This window comes from Prionailurus bengalensis, chromosome C1 (assembly GCF_016509475.1).
Source record: "Prionailurus bengalensis isolate Pbe53 chromosome C1, Fcat_Pben_1.1_paternal_pri, whole genome shotgun sequence".
Classification (NCBI taxonomy): Eukaryota; Metazoa; Chordata; class Mammalia; order Carnivora; family Felidae; genus Prionailurus; species Prionailurus bengalensis.
In genome coordinates, this window is record NC_057345.1 from 79705327 (window position 1) to 79728893 (window position 23567).

General features: G+C 36.0%; 1 protein-coding gene across 5 annotated transcripts in view; it reads left to right on the top strand.

Moving 5' to 3' along the window:
- The window catches only part of FNBP1L (formin binding protein 1 like), a 125387-nt gene that overhangs the window by 57915 nt on the left and 43905 nt on the right, over positions 1-23567 (top strand). For 4 of the 5 annotated variants that reach the window (XM_043575595.1, XM_043575596.1, XM_043575597.1 and 1 more), the window contains exon 2: positions 6294-6409. The exons of the other annotated variant lie outside the window; for it this stretch is intronic. In XM_043575595.1, coding sequence (XP_043431530.1) covers positions 6294-6409 — 116 coding nt within the window. The remainder of the gene's footprint in view (positions 1-6293; positions 6410-23567) is intronic. 5 annotated transcript variants of the gene reach the window in all.

Genomic DNA, 23567 nt, shown 5'->3' on the forward strand with positions numbered 1-23567 from the left:
TATTTAAATAGTCTGGGCACCTGCATGGCTTAGTCGGTTAAGGGTCTGACTTCTCATGGTCCATGGGTTCGAGCTCCGTATCAGGCTCTGTGCTGACAGCTCAGAGCCTGGAGCCTGCTTTGGATTCTGTGTCTCCTTCTCTCTTCTGCCCCTCCCCTGCTCGTGTTGTCTCTATGGGTCTCAAAAATAAATAAATGTTAAAAAAGAAAAAAAGAAAGAAAAAAGATACAATGGCCATTATCATGATCGACTAGAATGGTTTTCCATGAGAAAATTATTTGAAATCTGGCCACAGATCTGTTACTGTTAGTAATGAGCTTGCCCTGAATGTATTTTGAGTCTTAGAATAATCAGATAATAATATGAAACCATCAGAATAAGCAAGAGTTTGAAAAATAAGAATCCAGATGGTGACCTGTGCAGTTTTTTAGTGCTATTTAAAGTCACACGATCAAGGGGCGCCTGGGTGGCGCAGTCGGTTAAGCGTCCGACTTCAGCCAGGTCACAATCTCGCGGTCCGGGATTTCGAGCCGGGCGTCGGGCTCTGGGCTGATGGCTCAGAGCCTGGAGCCTGTTTCCGATTCTGTGTCTCCCTCTCTCTCTGCCCCTCCCCCGTTCATGCTCTGTATCTCTCTGTCCCAAAAATAAATAAACGTTGAAAAAAAAAATTAAAAAAAAATAAAGTCACACGATCAAGAATATACTAAATTTCACTGAATTTACTGATTAAGTGTTGGGAAGCTCCTTCCTTTTATTGTGGTAAAGTACATTTACCATTTAAGTGTATAATTTATTGAAATTAAGTACATTCATGGTGTTGTGCAGTCATCACCACCATCTATCTCTAGAACTTTTTTTTTCTTAATTACCCATTCTGAAAATAGTGCTCCCTGAATCTTTTTATTTTATTTTTTATTTTTTTAAATTTACATCCAAATTAGCGTATAGTGCAACAATGATTTCAGGAGTAGATTCTGTGCCCCTTACCCATTTAGCCCATCCCCCCTCCCACAACCCTTCCTGTAACCCTCAGTTTGTTCTCCATATTTATGAGTCTCTTCTGTTTTGTCCCCCTCCCTGTTTTTATATTATTTTTGCTTCCCTTCCCTTATGTTCATATGTTTTGTCTCTTAAGGTTCTCATATGAGTGAAGTCATATGATATTTGTCTCTGTCTGACTAATTTCACTTAGCATAATACCCTCCAGGTTCCCTCCACGTAGTTGCAAATGGCAAGATTTCATTCTTTTTGATTGCTGAGTAATACTCCATTATATATATGTGTGTGTGTGTGTGTGTGTGTGTGTGTGTGTGTGTGTTGTGTATGTGTATATATTCCACATCTTTTTTATCCATTCATCCATCGATGGACATTTGGGCTCTTTCCATACTTTGGCTACTGTTGATAGTGCTGCTATAAACATGGGGGTGCATGTGTCCCTTCGAAACATCACACCTGTATCCTGTGGATAAATGCCTAGTAGTGCAATTGCTGGGGCGTAGGGTAGTTCTATTTTTAGTTTTTTGAGGAACCTCCATACTGTTTTCTAGAGTGGCTGCACCAGCTTGCATTCTCACATCTCTAGAACTTTTTTATCTTTCCAAAGAAACTCTACCTATTAAACAGTAATTCCCCATTCTCCCCTCAACCCCTAGGAACCACATTTCTACTTCCTGTGTCTATGTGTTTGACTACTCTAGGGACTTAATACAAATGGAATCACAGTATTTGTTCTGACTGGATTATTTCACTTAGATTGTCTTCAAGGTTCATCCAGATTGTAGTATGTATCAAAATATCCTTTTAAAGGCTGAATAATATTGTATGTATATACCACAGTGTGTATTCATTCATCTGTTGATGGACACGTGGGTTGTTGTCATCTTTTGGTTATTGTGAATAATGCTACTATGCACATGAGTGTGCTGGAATCCTCTCAGATTTCACACTTAATGGTGAAAGCATACTTTTAGAAATACACTTGCTCTTCTTTTTGTGGTAAAAATAGTGATATAGTATGTGTAAAATAACATGGTGACAAACTAATGGTCTCAACATACTGTTAGAAATATTTTAGGAAAAGTTAAATGCTAAAAGCGTGCTTATGCAGTTTGATTATGGTATCTCAGCACGTAGTGTTTTAAGATTGTTTCAGGAATAAAGTGTGTTTAGAACTACTTTTTTGTGAACCACTAAAGGAGAGCTATGTTGAAGATTTATACTCAATGGTAAATTATTTGAACAGTGTTTTATGAAGGAATTGTATAACCGGTGATACTGCAGTGCATTGAATGGAATTTTAAAAAGGAAATTAGGATATGATTGCAATTTATTCACTTCATCATTTATCGGTAAGCAAAAAAAAAGTGAAGCCAGAACACCACAGAATATTATAACATATTTTTATTGTCAATTTTATGAAAATAATGCCCTTATAATACAATAGATACAGACTTTTTACAGTATTTCCAAATGAAATGGAAGGGACCATTGAAGGTTGTTGTTTCATGCAGGTTTGTTTCATCTCCTGGCTGTTTCAAATTTGTTGACCATTTCTTTAATAAGTGACCATTAGTAGTATGCTTTGTTAGCACGTATTTTTGAGAAAATTTAATCTGTTCCTTCAAGATAAAAGGAAAATTTTAATAGTAAATGACTACTTTTCCAAAGAAATGTGAGCTGTGGAGAAAGCATTTTGATACTGAATGTTTGGAAATGCTTCCATCATTGTATAATTTTGTATGTCTGCAAATACTATATCTGCACCTTAAAACAGTTGGAAACAGAAATTTCTTGTTTTAAAGTCACTGTATTAGTCTGGGTTCTCCAGAGAAACAGTACCAAGCGGGGGGGGGGGGGGTGGGGGGGGGCGTGGGGAGAGAGGGAGGGAGAGAGAGTGTGTGTGTGTAGAGAAAATGAGAGAGATTGATTGGTTTATAAGGAATTCTGTGACAAGATTTTACAGGCTTGGCAACTCCAAATTCTGCACAAGGTAGGCCCAGGGAAGAGTTCTTGTTGCAGTTCTAGCCCAAAGGCAGTCAGCTGGCAGCATCCCATCTTGCAAGGTCAGTCTTTGTTCTGTTAAGGCTTTCAACTGATTGGATAAGGCCCACCCACATTATGGAGGGTAATCTGTTTTATTCTAAATTTACTAATTTAATATTTATCTCATCTAAAAAGGCCTTCACAGAAACACCCAGGATAATATTGGATCACATATATGGGCAATGTGGCCTAGTCAAATTGACACACAAAATCACATCACAGTTTCAGTGGAGTTTGAACCTATTTGTTAAAAATATAAACATGCGGTGTTTCCTGATTAGTTTGTAAAAATAAGAGACTAACATCAAGGACCTTTATTAGCCAGATTTTAACACAAGCCTTTGCATATAGGTAAATGAGGTTTAAGAAGGAATTGGGAAGTATAGTCAATAATGAATTTTTTCCATTTAGAACTTTATATCTTTGTGGGATGTTTTTTGTTTCCCCAACTCTGACAATCACTAAACATTAAGTGTTCACAGTTTGGAACCAAGGCTTTTTGATTTATTTGCTATTAAGTATTATACCAAGATTTTAGAAATAATGAAGCATATTTAATTCATTGCTCTCACTAAAATTGTTCGTATTTTTAAAAAGTAATGGCCCAAAGGCTTTTGTTAAATAAGTTAAAAAATTATTTAAAACTAACATTTCATTTAAACTTCTTTTTAAAATTTCTGTTTTTGTGCATTTCACAATTATGTAATTTAATAGTATAGTGTATATAATTTACAAAGTTACATATGATACAGATATTCACATTTTTTACTAATAGGGGTTTGTAATTTTAAAAAATTAAAGATTTTATCTAGAAGAAAAATAAGTGTAATGTAAAATTTGATGAAGATGATGGTGGGAATAAACCTTTGAAGCATTTTGGAAAAATGAAGGGTGATTGTTTTAGCTTCAGACTGTTCCTTTAGGGGGGAATGTTTTTTGTTGAGAGTTACTCAGTTTGAAAGAGAATTCAATTTATAATAGGAAATACTAATACTCCAATTAAGTTCACTGGGCAGTTCATTGTTTTGCTGTTTCCAAGTCTACTTTGGAAGCCACATGATAATGTAAGAGTTGTATGAAAGAATAGAAATAGAGTAGTAATACAAAACTGTGATAGCCAGATGAATTCTGCCTCTGCTGTTTAGATACAATTTACCTTTACAAGTAGAATTTAAAATGATTTAAGGTAGGGAAAGGGATAAAGGGCGAAGACTTGGAGATGATTCATTTGTAAATAATGAATCTGATTAAACAATGGGTGATTTAGAAAAAGAAGAACTATTAGAGATACAAAAAGGGATGATTTTTGACTATTTTATCAACATAGGTTTTTGATATGGGAGAGGGAGAAAACACCAAGTTTTTAGTCAATTTGGAGATTGGAGTCAATTTGAAGGATAGGAAATGATTTCTTAGACAAGAGGTAGAAAGGAATATTTGAGGATTGAAAGAGCTCTGCAGGATAACATAACTTTGTGATGTGTTGGTATCATGTTTACTGCATTGTAGAACACTTAATGACATCATCATAACCCTATTGAGGTGTGTGATAGGATTCCCATTTTAAGATGGAAAAAGTTCAGAGAGCCTTGGTAACTGCCCAAGGTCAAACGTATGGTAAATGCAGAATTTACCAGGTGTATTTGATTTTGTTTAGCTTCATTGAGTGCTTGCTATGGTGCCAGGCATGGTGCTTATTATGCCTTGGGAGTTTCGAGATGAATAATACATGGTTCTTGACCTCCAGAGTATGGCAAGTGAATAAGATAGTAATTTTTAAACTTCTGCACAACAAAGGAAATAATAAACAAAACTAAAAGGCAACCTATGGAATAGGAGAAGATATTTGCAAATGATATATCTATCTGATAAGGGGTTAATGTCCAAAATATATTAAAAAGAACTTACACAATACAAAACCAAAAAAACCGAATAATCAGATTAAAAATGGGCAGAGGACCTGAATAGACATTTTCCAAAGAAGACATAACAGATGGCCAGCAGACATGAAAAGATGCTCAACCTCCCTGATCATCAGGGAATGCAAATCAGAGCTGTAGTCACCTCCAGCCTGTCAGAATGGTTAAAAACAACACAGGAAACAGGTGTTGTCGAGGATATGGAGAAAAGGGAACCTGGAGCCCTCTTGCACCGTTGGTGGGAATGCAAACTGGTGCAGCCCCTCTGGAAAACAGTATGGAGGTTCTTCAAAAAGCTAAAAATAGAACTACCCTCTGATGCAGCAATCACACTACTGGTATTTACCCAAAGAATACAAAAGTACTAATTCAAAGGGATACACGCACCCCAAAGTTTATAGCAGCATTATCTACAATAGCCAAATTATGGAAACAGCCCCTGTCCACTGATTGATAAATGGATAAAGAAGGTGTGTGTGTGTGTGTGTGTGTGTGTGTGTGTGTGTGTGTGTATGTATATGTATATATGTATATATACATATATATAAAGAATACATATATACATCTATATAAAGAAGCTATAAAAAAGAATGAAATCTTGCCATTTGCAATGACATGAATGGAGCTATAGAGTATTATTCTAAGTGAAATAAGTCAGAGAAAAATACCATATAATTCACTCATGTGGAATTTAAGAAGCAAAACAAACAGGCAATGGGGAAAGAAGAGAGGCAAACCCAGATTTTTAACTATAGAGAACAAACTGTTAGTTATCAGAAGGGAAGTGGGGTGGGGGGGAGATTGGGTGAAATAGATGACTAAGGAATGCACTTGTGAAGAGAACCACGTGATGCATGGAAGAGTTAAATGACTATTGTCTACCTGAAACTAATAATTACATTGTGTGTTAACTAGCTGGAATTTAAATAACTTTTAAAAGAGAGTAATTTTTAGGGGAGCCTTGGGGACCCCTAGATCAATATACCCCAGTCTGAGAGTTTAGGGCCATTTTCTGGAAGCCACGGTGCCTGAACTAAATCTCAGAGGAGGAATAAGAGTAAATTGTAAAAAAGGTGACCAGGGGAGAGTGTTGCATCCAGAGGAAACCACATGTGTAAAGGCATTCAGACATAAAGCTCTGTGATTTATGCTAAGAAATTTAGCATTCTAAGAAATTTAGCATTTGTAACCTACTTCTATGTAGATCTTAAAGGATGAGGTGAGTGGAGACCAACAGAGAAGCCTCTTTGAATAAATATCAGAAGCTGGTTAAAATATTTGTGGATAAAATTTTAGACTTTTCATTGTGTTTTTACCTTCCCTTTCTAGGATCAGTTCGACAGCTTAGACAAGCATACACAATGGGGAATTGACTTCTTGGAAAGATATGCCAAATTTGTTAAAGAGAGGATAGAAATTGAACAGAACTATGCAAAACAATTGAGGTAAGTTATAATTTTTTTTCAGTTCTCAGAAATGAAGTTATATCTTTAAACGGATAGATCAGTGTAAATTCTGTGGAATTTTTGGGTCATAATTAGATTGAATTAGGTAACTGATTTTTAAAAAAAAAATTTTTTTTTAGCATTTATTTATTTTTGAGAGAAAGAGAGCGCAAGCTGGTGAGGGGCAGGGAGAGAGGGAGATATAGAATCAAGCAGGCTCCAGGCTCTGAGACGGCAGTACGGAGCCCAACGCGGGGCTCAAACCCACTAGCCGCAAGATCATGACCTGAGCTGAGGTTGGACGCTTGACCAACTGAGCCACCCAGGTGCCCCATAACCAATTTGTTTTAATCAATTTAATTAAATAATTGGAATTATTTAGGAATATTGGCTAGCTAGATCATGCCGTAGATATTCCAGAAACATATGTAAAATGCTAAAATCAGGAAGCAAAATGCCAGGAAAAAGAAATTCCTGAGTAATATGCTTTCCCCTGTAATTTTGCTCTAGTAATCTTTCAAAAGTGTTGAAGATTTCTTCAATTTCTCAGTTCTTCAGAGTTTATAGAACTTGGAAATTGAGTGTGCGGAGCTGAATTTCTGTCAAAAATCAGATAATATATTTCTGATGAAAGTAATGTTGGAGTATGTGTTAGAAGATAATAGTTTTAAAGGGAAAGCTTTAGCCATAAAACAGATGGAATTTATCTTAAGGTTTTGTCCAGGTGGAAAATTGTTGTGAGACTACACCTTGGCAAATAGTTTTGGTAGAACTTAATAAAAACGGTGCTTAAAGTCTCAAAGACTAGACCCCAGTATAAGGTTCTAGCCAGCAGGGTTAGGGTTCCTTATGTTGCAAGTGACAGAAAAGTAACCTAAAACAGGCACACGTGACTAAAAAATTTAGGTATATTTAGGAGCGCCCGGGTGGCTCAGTCCATTAAATGTCCATCTCTTGGTTTTGGCCCAGGTTATGATCTCATGGTTGGTGAGATTGAGCCCCACTTAGATCTCTGTGTTGACAGTGTGGAGCCTGTTAGCGATTCTTTTTCTCCCTCTCTGTCTGCCTCTTACCCCATTATCTCTCCTCTCTCTCTTTCTCTCTCAAAATAAACAAACAAACAAACAAACAAACATTTTTAATTAGAAAAAAAATTCAGGTATATTTTGATTCAGGGATCAAATGTGTCCAGGCACCATTTCTTGGCTCTGCTTCCCCTTGTTGCTTTTATCTTCAGTTTCCATTCAGTACTATCCTTCCTGCCCCTTTAGCTCTAGATTTCATATCTTCATACCTCCACATTCCAGGGAATGATGGTCTTTTCTGTTGTGCATTTGGGGAAGGAGAGAGGAAGGAAAAGGGAGAAAGAAGAAATTGAAAGAAGGGGGGTGGGTGGAAGGAAAGCAGAGTGTAAGCTTGTGCCACCTTCTTTTTTCCAGAAACTCCAGTGAAGGTCATCTTTTATCATGCTAAACCTAGTGAGGTTATATGTTTCTCCTGAACAGTTCAGAGGTAGGAATACTCTTAGGTTGACTTATAGCTAGTGAAGGGGGAGGATAGTTACCCTAAAGAAATTTAAGTGGGTGGCAAAAGATTAGGGGATATTTGAGTGATAAACCACATATATCTACTACAGTAGTAGTGGTGTATGTAACTACTGACTGGTTATAGGGATGGAATAGAGTAGTATGATGAATAGATTACTTACAGTATTTTTATAATGATATGCTATTATAATGACATTTGCTAACATAGTGGCGTCATGCTAATGTACTGATCCCATTCATTTCCTCTGGTTTTTGTGTTTTGTTGTTGAGAGAGAAACAGAGCATGGGGGGGGGAGGGGCAGAGATGGAGACACAGGATTCAAAGCAGACTCTAAACTTTGAGCTGTTAGCACAGAGCCTGTGTAGGGCTTGAACTCACGAGATGTGAGATCATTACCTGTGCTGAAGTTGGACGCTTAACTGACTGAGCCACCCAAGTGCCCCTGTTTTGTTTTGTTTTGTTTTGTTTTGTTTTGTTTTGTTTTAAACAAGGTATTTTCCATATGAAAATATGAACCAGCAAACCTACTAGGATATTAATAAAAATAATGATAATATTTCACCTGTCCAAAAGTTATGATCTGGGAACTTTATCCAGAATCTAGAATTCTTTACCCAAAATCAAGAAGCATTAAGGACCTCTGAGAGGTTAAAATAGCAATAAAAAGTAATCACATGTGAACAATGAAAAATTTCCCTCATTTAATTTTCAATTTGATCTCATTTCTAGCACAGTAAGTTGTCTGGTTCCCAAGTTTTCCAGTGGAAGTGAGGATAAGAAATGTTACAGGCAATGTAGTGATGACAGTTTGAAGTGACAATAAGGGAAGAGTTCAACATACTACAAAAAAAACAGATGAAAACAGTGTTTCCAACATAAAAGCACCTTGTCAGTAAGGGAATGATGAAAAATACTATGGAATAAGCAGTTTAAATAAATCACATGTAGCAGGATAAACTTAAAAAGGCTATTCAGTCCATCTGTAAAAAGCAAATTGTAGAACTGAATGTACAGCAAGATCTCTTTACTCGTGTGTATGTATACAGTTTTGTATAAAAGTTGTGTATTTTCTGAAGAAGTCTAGGATACACTCCAGATTGTTTTATAGTGGTTATCCCTAGGGAATGGGAGTGGGGGATTGGTAGGAAAAGGAAGTTCCATTTTTTATTTAGACTTTTGAAATAGTGAAGTTTTTTCAGTGGTTGTGTATTTTTTTTGTAATTTAAAACATTTGTTCTTAAGCAAAGAAGATGACATATTTCAAAAGAAAATTCTGTTACAAATTATAAAATAAAAATTGGTAATTTAGGGGTGCCTGGGTGACTCAATCAGTGAAGCATCCCAACTTCAGCTTAGGTCATGAACTCGTGGTTTGTGAGTTCAAGCCCCATGTTGGGCTCTGTGCTGACAGCCCAGAGCCTGGAGCCTGCTTCGGATTCTGTGTCTCCCTCTCTCTCTGTTCTTTTCCCACACGTGCACGCATGTGTGTGCGTGTTCTCTCTCTCTTTCTCTCTTTCTCTCTCTCTCTCTCTCTCTCCCTCTTTCTCTCCCTTCCTCCCTCCTTCCCTCTCAAAAATAAATAAGCATTAAAAAAATTTTTTTTGAAAATTAGTATTTATAAGGTAGAACTTCAACAATCTGGATGTCTAGAATAACTGGACTCGGGTTTCAGGAAGGCCAAGGTTTTACTATAGTAATAGGGCTAATCAAATGGCAGATTTGTTAGCCTTTCTGTTTTGTGACTGATAATAACCATTATAATTTTCAGTGAAGCAAGGGTGGCTAGAACTCACAATTACATGATATGGAAAATACAATTTTGTAGGAGACAGTAAGCTTTATTACGTATAGATACTCTAGATCAGTGATTTGCATCTTTCTTCTCTACCAGCACACTAAAGAAATTTGGCACATCTCCATCTTAATAGTGGCTCTCCAGTGTAATGCTTTTCAACAAAGACAGGATTATTGGAAGGTGTTGAGGAATTCCAGTAAGGTAGAATTGGGAAGAGGCATGTGTAACTTAAACCACTGACTCCCTTTCCTCTCTCTACATTGAGATTTGCTCCTTTGGCTGAATACTTAGTAAGTGATTGAATTATCATTTACATGCTCTTTATAGTATCTGTATTGTCCAAAGGGAAGAAGTTTGCCTTGTTTATTTCCTCTCTAATGGGAAAAACTCTTTCGCTACCTTTTGAAGCAATTTCTTTTATAGTGAGGCAGCTTCCCCCCCTCCTAAATAACTATATTCAGAATGTTATACATTTATATTTTAGATATATTGTAAGATTAAAATTTTTCAGCCTTTCGTACCCTTAGTTTATTTTCCTCTTCCCCCTCTTATTTGTCTGTGAGGAGTGACTTACATCCTTTCAAGTTGGAAGGGGGTTAGGAATAGTGTAAGTCTCTAAGGAATTTGGAAGCAAGGTTTGTAGGAACTTGAGGGGCTAGTTGTTATTAGGAAAAGGTGATTTATTACTGTCTAGTAAAACTTTAGTCATGAGACCCTTCACATGTATATTAGTGGGCCCTATGCTTGGAGGATGATTGATAACATGTAACTTGGAGCATGGAGATAAAAGAAGTTTCCAAAGGAATTTTTATATGTTAAAGGAGACTTACAGGATCTTGGAGGTTGGGATAATGTTAAGCTAAGATTGTGTTTTACCCTTAGCAAAGTATTAACGTTGAGGAAGTTGGGTTCCTAGAGGAAGGTCACTCTGCCTGTCTCAGGGACTTGTCAATAGGCTCTATAAGTTGTAAAGAAGTCTCATTTTTTTCTTTTGCTTTTGTCCTGTACATCAGTTACAGATAATTGAGTCATCTCCATTTTGAGTGATGATATATGGTGACATCAGATTACTTGGTAGAATGTTTTTTTGTTTGCAGGCATAAAAAAATGAAATCGGTCATTCTTTTAATAAACTTACACTATTGTATTTGTATGGCAGAGATTAAAATTTCTTTAGTAAAAAATGAAGCTGTATGTACATGATAGATATATATCATTTTTTTCTAGTAAAGATAATTACAGTATTAAGTTCCATCATAGAGATTGTTCTATGAAATTGTATTCCTCTGCTTCCACAGACCATTCCTTTTTGGTTCAGATATGGCAGTGTGGTATACTGGAAGAGAAATAGATTGGACGACAGAAGCTTAACAGCTACTCTTTGACTAGAACAGAAATCTCTCCCAATTCCTTTTGATCTTATGTTGTGTACCAATGCCAAGCCTGGCCTACATAACTGGCCCTCCTAGAGCTGAGTGGATATAAGTTGAAGAATAAATAATTGAATGATCTATGTTTCAATTTAGTTTAGAAATTAGGATCTCTGCTCATATGCTGAAACTTTGACAAAGTACTGCTTTCTATCCATACTAGAGTTTTTGTTATGTACATCATTGTGATGAAGTTGTTCTACTAAGAGCTGTCCTAAATATTTAGGGTAGGCTTAGGTATAGAATAATCCAAATAAAACCGGTTTCTATTTTATATTTAGTCTTGACTTTCTCATGCCTCTTCATCACTGTTCTTTGTCACTCTGTTTAGTCTCAGAAGAACCTAGGGAGCTCATCTTAGTACTGTTTTGATGAAAGTAGAGATTACGTTTATTCTTTGGTTGGCCATTGTTTAACTCTCTACTGCTTTGGTCTCTTCTGTGTTTTTGATCAACTGTTGAATACAGTAAACCCTGTTAGTGGCATCTGGCTAGAGGCAGGAGGAACTATTGCCCATATTTTGGGGTTTAGATGAACTTTCTTCATAGAATTCAATCCTGTGGAAATTCTTTTATTCCTTTCAATCCCCACTGAGCCTGCCCGGGTTTAAAAAAAAAAAAAAAAAAAAAATATATATATATATATATATATATACACACACACACACACACACACACACACACATATATACACACATACATACACACACACACACACACATACATACACACACATATAGGTGCCTGTATGAGATGATTTATTGGCTACATAATTGTGCTTCTTATTTAAAAAAAATTTTTGTTTTAATGTTTATTTTTGAGAGAGAGACAGAGCATGAGCAGGGTAGGGGCAGAGAGAGCAGGAGACAGAGAAACAATCCAAAGCAGGCTCCAGGCTCTGAGCTGTCAGCGCAGAGCCGAATGCGGGACTTGAACTCAAGAACCGTGAGATTGTGATCCCAGCTGAAGTTGGATACGTAACTGACTGAGCCACCCATGCGCCCCACTGTGCCTCTTAATTCTAGAATGTCATCACCTACTAAAATGTAAAACTTGACAGAAGAGAGAGATTTTTGTTTGTTCTGTGTACTGCTTATTTCCTAGCTTCTAGAACAGTGCCTGGCACAGAGCAAGCCTTTGTTTTTGGTATTTACTGAACACTTATATAGCATTTATTTTGTTAGCACTATTCTATTGCTGTTGTATGTACTAATAGGTTTTATTTTCATAAAAACCCAGTGAGATTTCAGTTATTATTTTAAAGATAGGAAACTGAGTTACAGAGAGGTGAATAGTTAGTTGGCTTCAAAGTAGCTGCAGAGTCAGAGTTGTAGATGGTATATTATGCTGCTTCAGCATAGAGAGAATGAATAATTCTCTATTGAGGAGTTTTTTTTTTTCCTATCACCAGTGCCTAGTACCACTGAAACATCTTTGGGTCTCAGTGGTACTCTGAGACAGTAAAGACAATAATAAATTATCTGGAAACTGTATAACATAGTTTTTACAACTAACATATCTATTTTTAATGTAATAGTTACAGAAATTTGATTAAAATGTAAATTAAATTGTGTACTTCATAAGTTTAGATCTAGTTGTATGTTTTCCATAAAAATAAGAACAGATTCAAAAAAAAAAGGTTAACACCTTAGAAGTCCTTCTTTTAAGAAAATGTTTTTTTCATTACGGAAAGTAAAAAAACAAAAACAAAAAACAAAACCTGTCAAGAAACCCTGTTTATTTTCATTTCCTTTGCAAGAATACTTTTCAGTGTTTTTTAAACCTCATGTAGAAAGTGTTTGATTTTTTAATTAAGAGAACTTAAGACAAATACTTTTTTTTAGTTTATTTATATTAGAGAAACTGAATGAGTGGGGGAGCGGCAGAGAGAGAGAGGGGGACAGAGGATCAGAAGCAGCTCTGTGCTGAGAGCAGAGAGCCCAATAGGCCTTGAACTCCTGAAGAACCCTGAGGTCATGACCCGAGCCACAGTCGGAGGCTTAACCAACTGAGCCACTCAGGCACCCCTAAGATAAATCCTTTATACTTGTTATGATTCCCATAATCTATTATAAATTGTAGTTAGGGGTAGCATAAGGTTACTTTAGTTCTCTCTGATTCTTGCCTTTAATATTTTCCTTAACTGTGTTAATTCTTTTCTCCTGATGACTTAGAGAGCAAACACCATAGCAGTTGGAGAGTCTTTTCTTTAATGTCATGTAACTATATTTTCTTGATGTGTTTGGATTGGACTTCATGTAGTTATCATTGGCATATTTTAGTTTTTTGATATTTTATTTTTTGATTATTGTCATTCTTCTCTTATCCCACCTTGTTCTTTTAATGAGCCATAGAGGTCTGTTTTTGTCTCATTTCATTTTGTTATACCTAAAATGTTGCTGCCTGCTTCCAGCCCCCCAACTTAATTATCCACCAAACTACTAACCTACATTTTTAACAACTGGATTGAGTGTCATTTTCAGTTTATATATGCTGCTGCCTCATTTAATCTTCACAAGAGTTTGATGATCTGTGATAACCTTTGTAATTTTAAGTTCTTTATTTTCCTATAGCAAGCATCCAACAGTGAACTGTTGAGGAATGATTCAATCAATGTGGAATGATTCATTTTACAACTAAAGAAACTCAGGCTCATCACCTTAATGACAATCACAATCCCTGTTCTTGATTTTTGTATTAAAGTGTTTTAGGTGTTTTTGTGTTTTTGTTTTGATTAAATGATGAAGCAGAACCTAACAAGTGAAACACAAAAGTCTTAGGATAGAAAGTTCAAACCAGTTGTATTGAATATTTTAATAGTAAGCTTTCTAATGAAAAGGATTTAAAGACCTTATTGTTTAAAGAACTAAAAAAAGTAAGTTGGTTGTTAATGGTGTTGGCTGTCTAGATCACTTCATTAATCTCTTGGCTCTTTCATAATGCCTTGAATAATTTCATTTCCAAATTACCTTTTGTGCCATTTGAATTATGTAGCAGTGATTAAAATGAGGTAAAATTTTTATTTCATTATCCTGTTTGTATCAAATATAGGTAAATCAGACATTTAACTGCTCATTTGAATCTAGACTATGCAGGTGTTACTATAGTTGTCTTTTAAGAATCTGATATTTAGAAGGGAAACAGAAGAGCAGAACAGAATTTCTTTGAAAAGTGTAATACTTAAATCTTTGGTGGCAGGCTCCTCCTTCCTCAGTCTAAATTGAAAAAATAAAGTAATTTTTCTTTATTTTCTATCTTGAACATCCCTGAAAATATTCTTCTGAAACATCTGCAGTTGCCTATAATCCATTATTATGCCTAAAGAGCAGTGAATTGTTGCATATATTCTTTGGGTATAAACTATAAAGCTGAGGCTAGTATAGCCCCATTCACATTTTAGGTACTGTGTACCCTTGATATGCTAAAGATAAAGCAAAAGTAGAAACTGGCATTAAGGAAATGAGAATAGATACTAAGGTAAACCTTTCACATCTTTGAAGCTTGATTCTTTCCCTATGCCTTTCATAAATAGGTCCTTTTATTTCTTCTAGTCATTTATGTATTTCAGCATCTGTCATTGGTTGAGATGTAAAAAATGAGAATGAAGCATGTCCCTTTAAAAAATATATATATAATATGCAGAATTTGTTGTAATATCACTTGTAGTAATCCCCCCCTTTTTTTATTTTTTAAAAAAGTTTATTTATTTTTGAGAGAGAGTGAGCGAGCAGGGGAGAGGCAGAGAGAGGGAGAGAGAAAATGTCAAGTAGGCTCCATGCTGTCAGCACAGAGCCCTATGTGGGGCTCAAACTCACAAACCATGAGATCATGACCTGAGCTGAAACCAAGAGTCAGATGCTTAACTAACGAGCCACCCAGGTGCCCCCCCCCCACTGTTTTTTTTACATTTAATTTTTTAAATTGTGGTAAAAATGTAGTTAACATATGATTTGCCATCTTACTCATTTTAAGTGTACATTTGAACTGCATTAAGTGTATTCATATCATTATGCATCCAATCTCTAGAACTTAATTCATCTTGAAAAATTAAATTCTATACCTGTTAAACAACTCCCCATTTTACCCTTCTCACAGCCCCTGCAGTTCTACTTTCTGTTTCTATGAATTTGACTACTCTAGGAACCTCATAAGTAAAATCATATTTGCTTTTTTTGTGACTGGCTTATTTCACTTACCATAATGTAAGGGTTATACATGTTGGGGCATGTTTAGAATTTTCTTCCTTTTTAAGGCTGAATAGTATTCCATTGTATGTATGTATGTGTGTGTGTGTGTGTATACACATATATATGTGTATATATACATATATATATATACATATATATGTATGTGTATATATACACATACACACACACACCACATTTTGTTTATCTGTTTATCTGTTAATGGACATTTGGCTTACCTTTTGGCTATGATAAATAATGATGCTATGAACAGGTGTGTATAAATATTTTTTTGAGTCCCTGGTTTCAATTCTTTTGAGTTATATACCTAGAATAGGAATTGCTGGATCATATGGTAAATCTGTGTTTAATTTTTTGAAGAACTACCATAATGTTTTTCTCAGTGGCTGTGAGCTGTTTTACATTCCCACCAGCAGAGCCCGAAGGTTCTAACACTTAAAATTTAATATTTAACACTTAAAATGTTCTTGCCAACACTTAAAATTTCTCTGCTTTTATTTATTTATTTAAAAAAAATTTTTTTTTTCAACGTTTATTTATTTTTGGGACAGAGAGAGACAGAGCATGAACGGGGGAGGGGCAGAGAGAGAGGGAGACACAGAATCGGAAACAGGCTCCAGGCTCTGAGCCATCAGCCCAGAGCCTGACGCGGGGCTCAAACTCATAGACCGCGAGATTGTGACCTGGCTGAAGTCGGACGCTTAACCGACTGCGCCACCCAGGCGCCCCTGCTTTTATTTTTAAGAGTAGTCATCCTAATGGGTGTCACAGATCTGCTTGTGGTTCTGATTTGCATTTCCCTAATGATTAGTGATTTTGAGTATTTTTTCTTACGCTTGAGGGACATTTGTGTATCTTTGGAGAAATGCTATTCGAGCTCTTTGTCCCAATTTTTAAATCAAATTATTACTTTTTTTTTGTTACTGAGTTTTAGGTGTTCAAATATATTTTCTGTATTTTAACCCCTTGTCAGATATATGAGTTGCAAATTCTTTCTCCCATTCTGTTGGTTGTGGCTTTGGATGCACAAGTTTTACATTTTGATGTACAAGTTATTTGTTCTTTAATTGCCTGTGCTTTTGGTGTCATACCCAAGAAATCATTACCAAATCCAGTGTCATGAAGCTTTCCCCTTATTTTTTCTTAAAAGAGTTTTGTAGTGTTAGCTCCTGCTTTTAGGTCTTTGATCCGTTTTGAGTTAATCTTTTTATATGGTGGAAGGTAAGGGTATACAACTTCATTTTGTCTGTGGGTATCTTTTATGTTTAATTTTACACTGTATAAGGAAAGATTCATGTTTGTAAGTGATGGAAAACCCAGTTTGAATGATGAGTATAATGAGAAATTTATTGAATTATTTATTGATACCTTTTATTGATTTTACTTTTTAATTGAGTTCAAGAAGAGGTTGAATAGTCAAGTTGCTGGAAGGCCTGGAAAGTAGTTAGGTCACACGGGTAAAAACGTATCTGAAACACATTCAGAGAGCCCTTTGTTCTCTTCTTTTTCTCCAAAAAAAATTTTTTTTTGTTTTTGTTTTTGGCTTCTTTTGGTGGGTTGCCTCCGTTCTTTCAGTCAGACTGGCTTTCTCTGTATAGCAGGAAATACACTCACCAGCAGTGCCAGTTTTATGTCTCAGATATTCAGCTCTCATACTGGCCTCAAGGTCCCAAGACCTTGGGAAATTCTAGGAAGAAAACTCTTTGGCTCAGTGAGATTCAGTTTCTATCTCTGGATCACTTAATTCAGGCCCATAAATAGGGCCATTTCAATTAATCTGGCAGCTCCCAAGCATGTTAACTGTTAGATTGCAGGGAGAAGGGGCAGTTAAGAAGAGGGATGCTGACCAGTCTCAGGTATCTAATACTATGCTTCTGCCAGAAGAAATAATATGAGTTGTATCCCGTTTTACAATAAATATGATATTGGTCTCCTGTTAAATAAGGATTGGAACTCAGCTTCTCATTGGAAGGTGGTTGAAAATGTATAGAGGTGATTTTCAGCCTTTAAAAATCTTTGGGATATCTTATACTCTGTCATTTAACTGTAATATGTAGTTTTAATAAAAGTGAATTAAAATTTTGAGACATTATTTGAAATATTCTATAATTTTCCCTAAAACCAAAAATAAATAAAAACATGAAAATGGATAAAAAAGATTAAAATTGGGAATTTAAATTTAAGTAGTGTGATTATATTTAACATTACATATATCATTAGCATATATATGGAATACCGTAAGTTTTGGGGAAGCCCATTAAATTTAGAAGCTTTGACCGCTGAAGGAGAAATGTTCATTCTTCTGTTTCTAGAGTGCGAGATCCTAAGGTAGTTGGAAAACATGGGTGAAACACACATATATCAAAACAAAGCATCAGCATACCTGTGACATCTATTTTAATTTCTTTGATATGTATTGCATGTGTATAAAACTTTGTGTTTCAGTTAATTCCTAATTTACAGCACCCTACTCAAAAATGTGACTTACATATGGCCTGCTATCATAATTGGTTACTTTTGGAATCTCTGGTTTTGTTCGAAGTTTGTGAAAAAGAATAGCCTAGGGGAACTGACAGTTAAGGATAGATTTCTTGAGAGTGATGAATTGCGTAAAATATCTTCAGTTGAGAAACAACCTAAATGCTTTACACTTAACATGTTTAAGACAAGCCACTCTGAGGTTTATTTGAGCTAATAAGCATATTATGTTAAAAATGTGAAGCAGGGATTTATGGGACTTACTAATCATTCACACTTGTTTATGAATTTTTGCTGACTTTACACTGTTTTCTTAGAAGTTTCAAAGATCAGCTGCTTTGAAGGGAATACATTCTTTATGTTGTTACCATTAATTTTTTGAAAAAAATTATAAAAATAGTATATGACTATTGTAACACACTTAAATTCAAGTCCTTTCCCAGCCCCTCTCCCTAGAAGTGAGTATAATTAATAATTTGTTGTGTCTTCTTCCAGAACTTATGTTTTCCTAGAATAGAAGTTTTGATTTGGTGTAATACAAGCAAAACATTTTGGACCATGCTTTAGTTTTTCTAGTGGCAGGGTTGGCTTGGATGGAGCCTAGTGGCTTGTGTATGGTTTCTGTGGGCTCTTTATACTTGGGGTTTGGGAAGAGTTGCTATAGACGAGTGACTTTTACATAAAGAATGGCAAGAGTGATGAAAAAAATTGCTTAGGACTAACCTTGCATTGCAAAAGATAAAAGTATTACTTTCTTCTTCCCCTTCCCTCTTCTGTATATATACTCTTCCTCCCAGAAGCTAGAGTTTGTTTATTTATTTATTTTAATGTTTGTTTACTTTTGAGAGAGAGAAAGAGTATGAGTGGGGGAGGGGCCAAAAGAGAGGGAGACACAGATTCCGAACTCACAAACTGTGAGATCATGACCTGAGCTGAAGTCGGACGCTTAACCGACTGACCGAGCCCTCCAGGTGCCCCCAGGAGCTAGAGTTTAAATTAATGTTTTTTATGCTATGTTTAAGCTGTGTTACGACTTTTATGGGTAACCTCTGGTAGCCATAATTATTTTAAGAGACAGAAGCCCAACTCAGATTGGAATTTATTAATGTGACTGAAAAGTTCAGGGATCTGGATACTCAGGAAAATGTTAAGAATTCTCTTCTCTTGGTTTTGCTTTCCTCTCTGTTGGTTTAATTCCCAAATAGTCTCTTCTCACATGGTAAATCTAAGATTATATCCTATCAGTTTAGCTTCAGCAGAGAGAGCACATGTTTTCCCAAGAAGTACAACAGAAATTTTAAGATTGACTTTTGTTAGCCTGGAATAATGAGGCTGGATCAAATAAATATTTCTAGACCATAGCATGTGGCCAGCAGCACCATAACTACATAGATGTGACATTGAAAGAGCTGTAGTTTTGGATATGCTAGGCAGTACTGAAGTAGTAACTCCACATCCCAGGGGTTTTACACAGCAGATCTTATTTCTTGCTAATGCAAAGTTGACTACAAGTTCAAGTGATAACTCTCTAGGGTAGCCCATGTGATAACTCAAAATCCAGACTATTTTCATCTTCCATCTCTGCATGGAGCCTCCACAGTTGCTTCAGCAGGGAATGGGAGAGCCCTTAGGGTTATGCACAAGTTGTCAGTGCTTTAGTCTGGTAGTTACACAGAGCTTATGGCCCATGATACAGAATTAGTCACGGGGTCTTGCCTAACTGCAGGGGGGGCTGGGAAATGTATAAAATCACGTGTTTTTTTTGATGAGCAGAAATGTATCTGTCACAAGCTGTTAGAAAATAAAGGGTAGTCAGTGATGCAGATAGGCAAAACAGTTAATGCCCTCTATAGCCTGGAATTCTAAATAGTGCTTAAAATGTTGATATACAAAAATGTGTTCAGAGTTTGAAACTACTTGCTCTTTGAAATGTTTTTTGCCCAAGTTTGGCTTATTTTTGTTTAAAATAATTCATGGATTCGTGGTTGAAAATCACTGACTTTGAAATTAATTTCTAGGGGCACCTGGGTGGTTCAGTTGGTTAAGTGTCTGACTTTGGCTCAGGTCATGATCTCCTGGTTTGTGGGTTCAAGCCCAAAGTCAGGCTGTGTGCTGACACTTGGAGCATGGAGCCTGATTCAGATTTTATGTCTCCCTCTCTGTCTCTGCCCCTCCCCTGCTTGTGCTCTATCAAAAATAAACAAACATTAAAAAATAAAAAAGTAATTTCTAGGAGCTCCTGGGTGGCTTAGTCAGTTAAGCATCCAACTCTTGATTTTGGCTCAGGTTATGATCTCGGTCACAGTCGTGAGATCCAGCCTTGTGTTCGGCTCCCTGCTGGGCTTGGAGCCTCCTTAAAATCCTCTTTCTCCCTCTCCCTCTCCCTCTCCCTCTCCCTCTCCCTCTCCCTCTGTTCCTCCCCCATTCATTCTCTCTCTCTCTCTCTGTCTTATAGGAATGAATGAATGAATGATTGAATGAATGAATGAATGAAAATGAATAATTTCTAGAATACAACACATTTATATGTTGGAGACTGTGTAGTTATGTTTCTTTTTTTTTTTTTTTAAGTTTATTTATTTTGAGAGAGAGCATGAGCAGGTGGGGGGGGGGTGTGGAGAGAGAGAGAGAGGGAGAATTCCAAGCAGGCTCCACACTTTCAGCGCAGAGCCTGATGCAGTATTTGAACCCACAAACAGAGAGATCGTGACCTGAGTCGAAATCAAGAGTTGGACGCTTAACTGACTGAACCACCCAGGCACCCCTAGACTGTAGTTATCTTAATCACTGTGCTCATAAATTAGTTACCTTGTAATTGCTAAATTAAATATTTTTGGTATCAGTGCTGTTATCTCTCTTTGATGTACATACCTGTGGCAAATGGACTGCTATCCAATAGACATTCCTCCTCCTATAACAGCTTTATTGAGGTATCATTTACATACCATAAGATTTCACCCTTTTAACATATACAATTCAGTGGTTTTTAGTATACTCACAGAGTTGTCAAACTGTTACCAATATTTAATGTTAGAATATTTTTATCATTGCAATAAGAAATCCCCATACCCATCAGCAGTCATTCTCCATTCACCCCTCCCTCAGGCCCTAGCAACCACTCATCTACTTTCTGTCTTTGTGTATTTGTCTGTTCTAATTAACTGAATTATTCCCATTGCTTCCCCATCTTCCTTTTTGAGTTCTCTCTTAGAAAGACTCTAGGTCATATACAATTAACTGGTGTGGTAGCTATGATTCATCATTCTTTCTGTTGATATGGTACCTGAAATAATCAATGGGTAGCACATAGATTCGCTGATGTTTGAGTTAATAAATTAATTCATCCACAAAAACGATTTTGGGTGGTGTTTCAGATAACTTTGACTAAGAACCAATGGTTAAGGGTGTATGGTTGGATTTCCTTAATATGATGTAGAAGGGCCTCTGCTGCTCCACATATATCTTTCCAACCTCACTAATTACCATTTTTGGTTCACAGTTGATGTTCCAGCAACAATGAACCCATTTGTAGTTCTTCATAAATGCTATAGTATTTTTCTTTTCCTTGCCTTTGCTCATTAGGTCTTCTCTATTTAGAATTCCCCCTGGGCTTTCCAGTTGTCTAATTCTTGTTTACCTTTTCAGGGCATGTCAGGGAATCAAATTTCAACCTTTCTCCTCTGGGGAAGCTCCTCTATAGAGCCTTCTATTGTTCTTTTACCATATTATGTTATGGAAAAGCGTTTTATATATTTGATATCTCTAGGCCAGCAGTCTCTGAACTTTTTATTCCTTACCTGTAGAAATTGAACATGTGTGTGTGCACAATTATTAATAACTAATGTACATGTACTAGCGTGGTGTGGTAAATGTTAGTAAAGCTTTAAAAACATTTTTTTAATATACTTATTTCACTTTTGAGAGAGTGCTTGCGTGTGAGTAGGGGAGGGGCAGAGGGAGAGAGAGAGAATATTAAGCAGGCTTCAGGCCCAGTGCGAGGCCCAATCTCATAACCGTGAGATCATGACCTGAGATGAAATGAAGATTCAGACTCTTAACAGACTGAGCCACCCAGGTACCCCTAAGACATTTATTTTTAATTGTAATATAGTTGACATGTTATGAGTTTCAGGCGTACAACATAATGATTTAAACATTTATATAAATCATACAGTTCTTACTATGATAAGTGTAGTTACCATCTGTCATCACTTATTGCACTATAATTGACTGTATTGACTATGCTGTACTTTAAATCCCTATGGTTGACTTATTTTATAACTGGAAGTTTGTACCTCTTAACCTCTCATACCTATTTCACCCATCTCCCTTATCTTCTCCTCTCTGGTAATCACCAGTTTTTGTTCTTTGTATTTATAACTCTTTCAGTTTTTTTTTTTTTTTTTTTTATGGTCCACCACACAGAAGTGAAATCGTATGGCATTTATTTTTCTCTGTCTGACATATTTCACTTAACATAATATTCATTAGGTCCATTCATGTTGTTGCAAATGGCAAATTTTTGGTTTTGTTTTTTTTTTTTATGGCTGAGTAATATTCTTGTGTGGGTGAGTGTGTGTCTGTGTCCCACATCTTCTTTATATATTCATCTATTGATGGATACTTAGGTTGCTTCTGTATCTTCACTATTTAAATAATTCTGCAATAAATATACAAGTGCATATATCTTCCTGAATTAGTATTTTCATTTTCTTTGGAGAAATATCCAGAAGTGAAATTACTGGGTCATGTGGTATTTCTATCTTTAAATTTTTGAGGAACTTCCATGCTGTTTTCCATAGAGGCTGGAGGCTGCACCAATTTACATGTCCACCAACATAGGGGCACTAGGGTTCCCTTTTCCCCACATCCTCACCAGCACTTGTTTCTTGTTATTTTGATACTAGCCATTCTGAAAAATGTGAGGTTGTTTTGCTTTTCATTTCCTTGATGGTTAGTGAGGTTGAACATTCTTTGATGTTTCTGTTGGCCATCTGTATGTCTTTGGAAAAAATGTCTATTCAGATAACTATAGCTATTTTTAATGAGATTGTTCTTTTGGTGTTGAGTTGTATGAGTTTTTTTAATATATTTTAGATATTAACTCCCATTGGATATATCATTTGCACATATCTTCCATTTAGTAGGTTGCCTTTTCATTTTGTTGATGGTTTCTTTTGCTGTGAAAAAAGCTTTTAGTTTTATGTAGTCCCAGTTATTTATTTTTGCTTTTGTTGCCTTTGGCTGAAGAGAGATCTAAAAATGTAATGCCAAGACCAATGTCCAAGACTTTACTGCCCATGTTTTTTTCCTTTTAGGAGTTTTATAATTTCAGGTCTTTAATCTATTTTGAGTTTATTTTGTGTATGGTATAATTAAGTTCCATTTCATTCCTTTGCACACATCTGTTCAGTTTTCCCAGCGTCATTTATTGAAGAGACTGGCTTTTCCCTATTATATATTCTTGCTTTCTTTGTCAAAGATAAATTGACCATAAAGGCGTGGATTTATTTCTGGGCTCTCTATTCTGTTCTGTTGATCCACGTGTCTGTATTTGTGCCAGTACCATACTGTTTTGAATACTGAGGCTTTGTGGTGTACTTTGAAATCTGGGATTGTGATATCTCCAATTTTGTTCTTCTTTCTCAAGTTTACTTTGGCTATTCAGGGTCTTTTTGTGGTTCCATACAAATTGTAGGATTA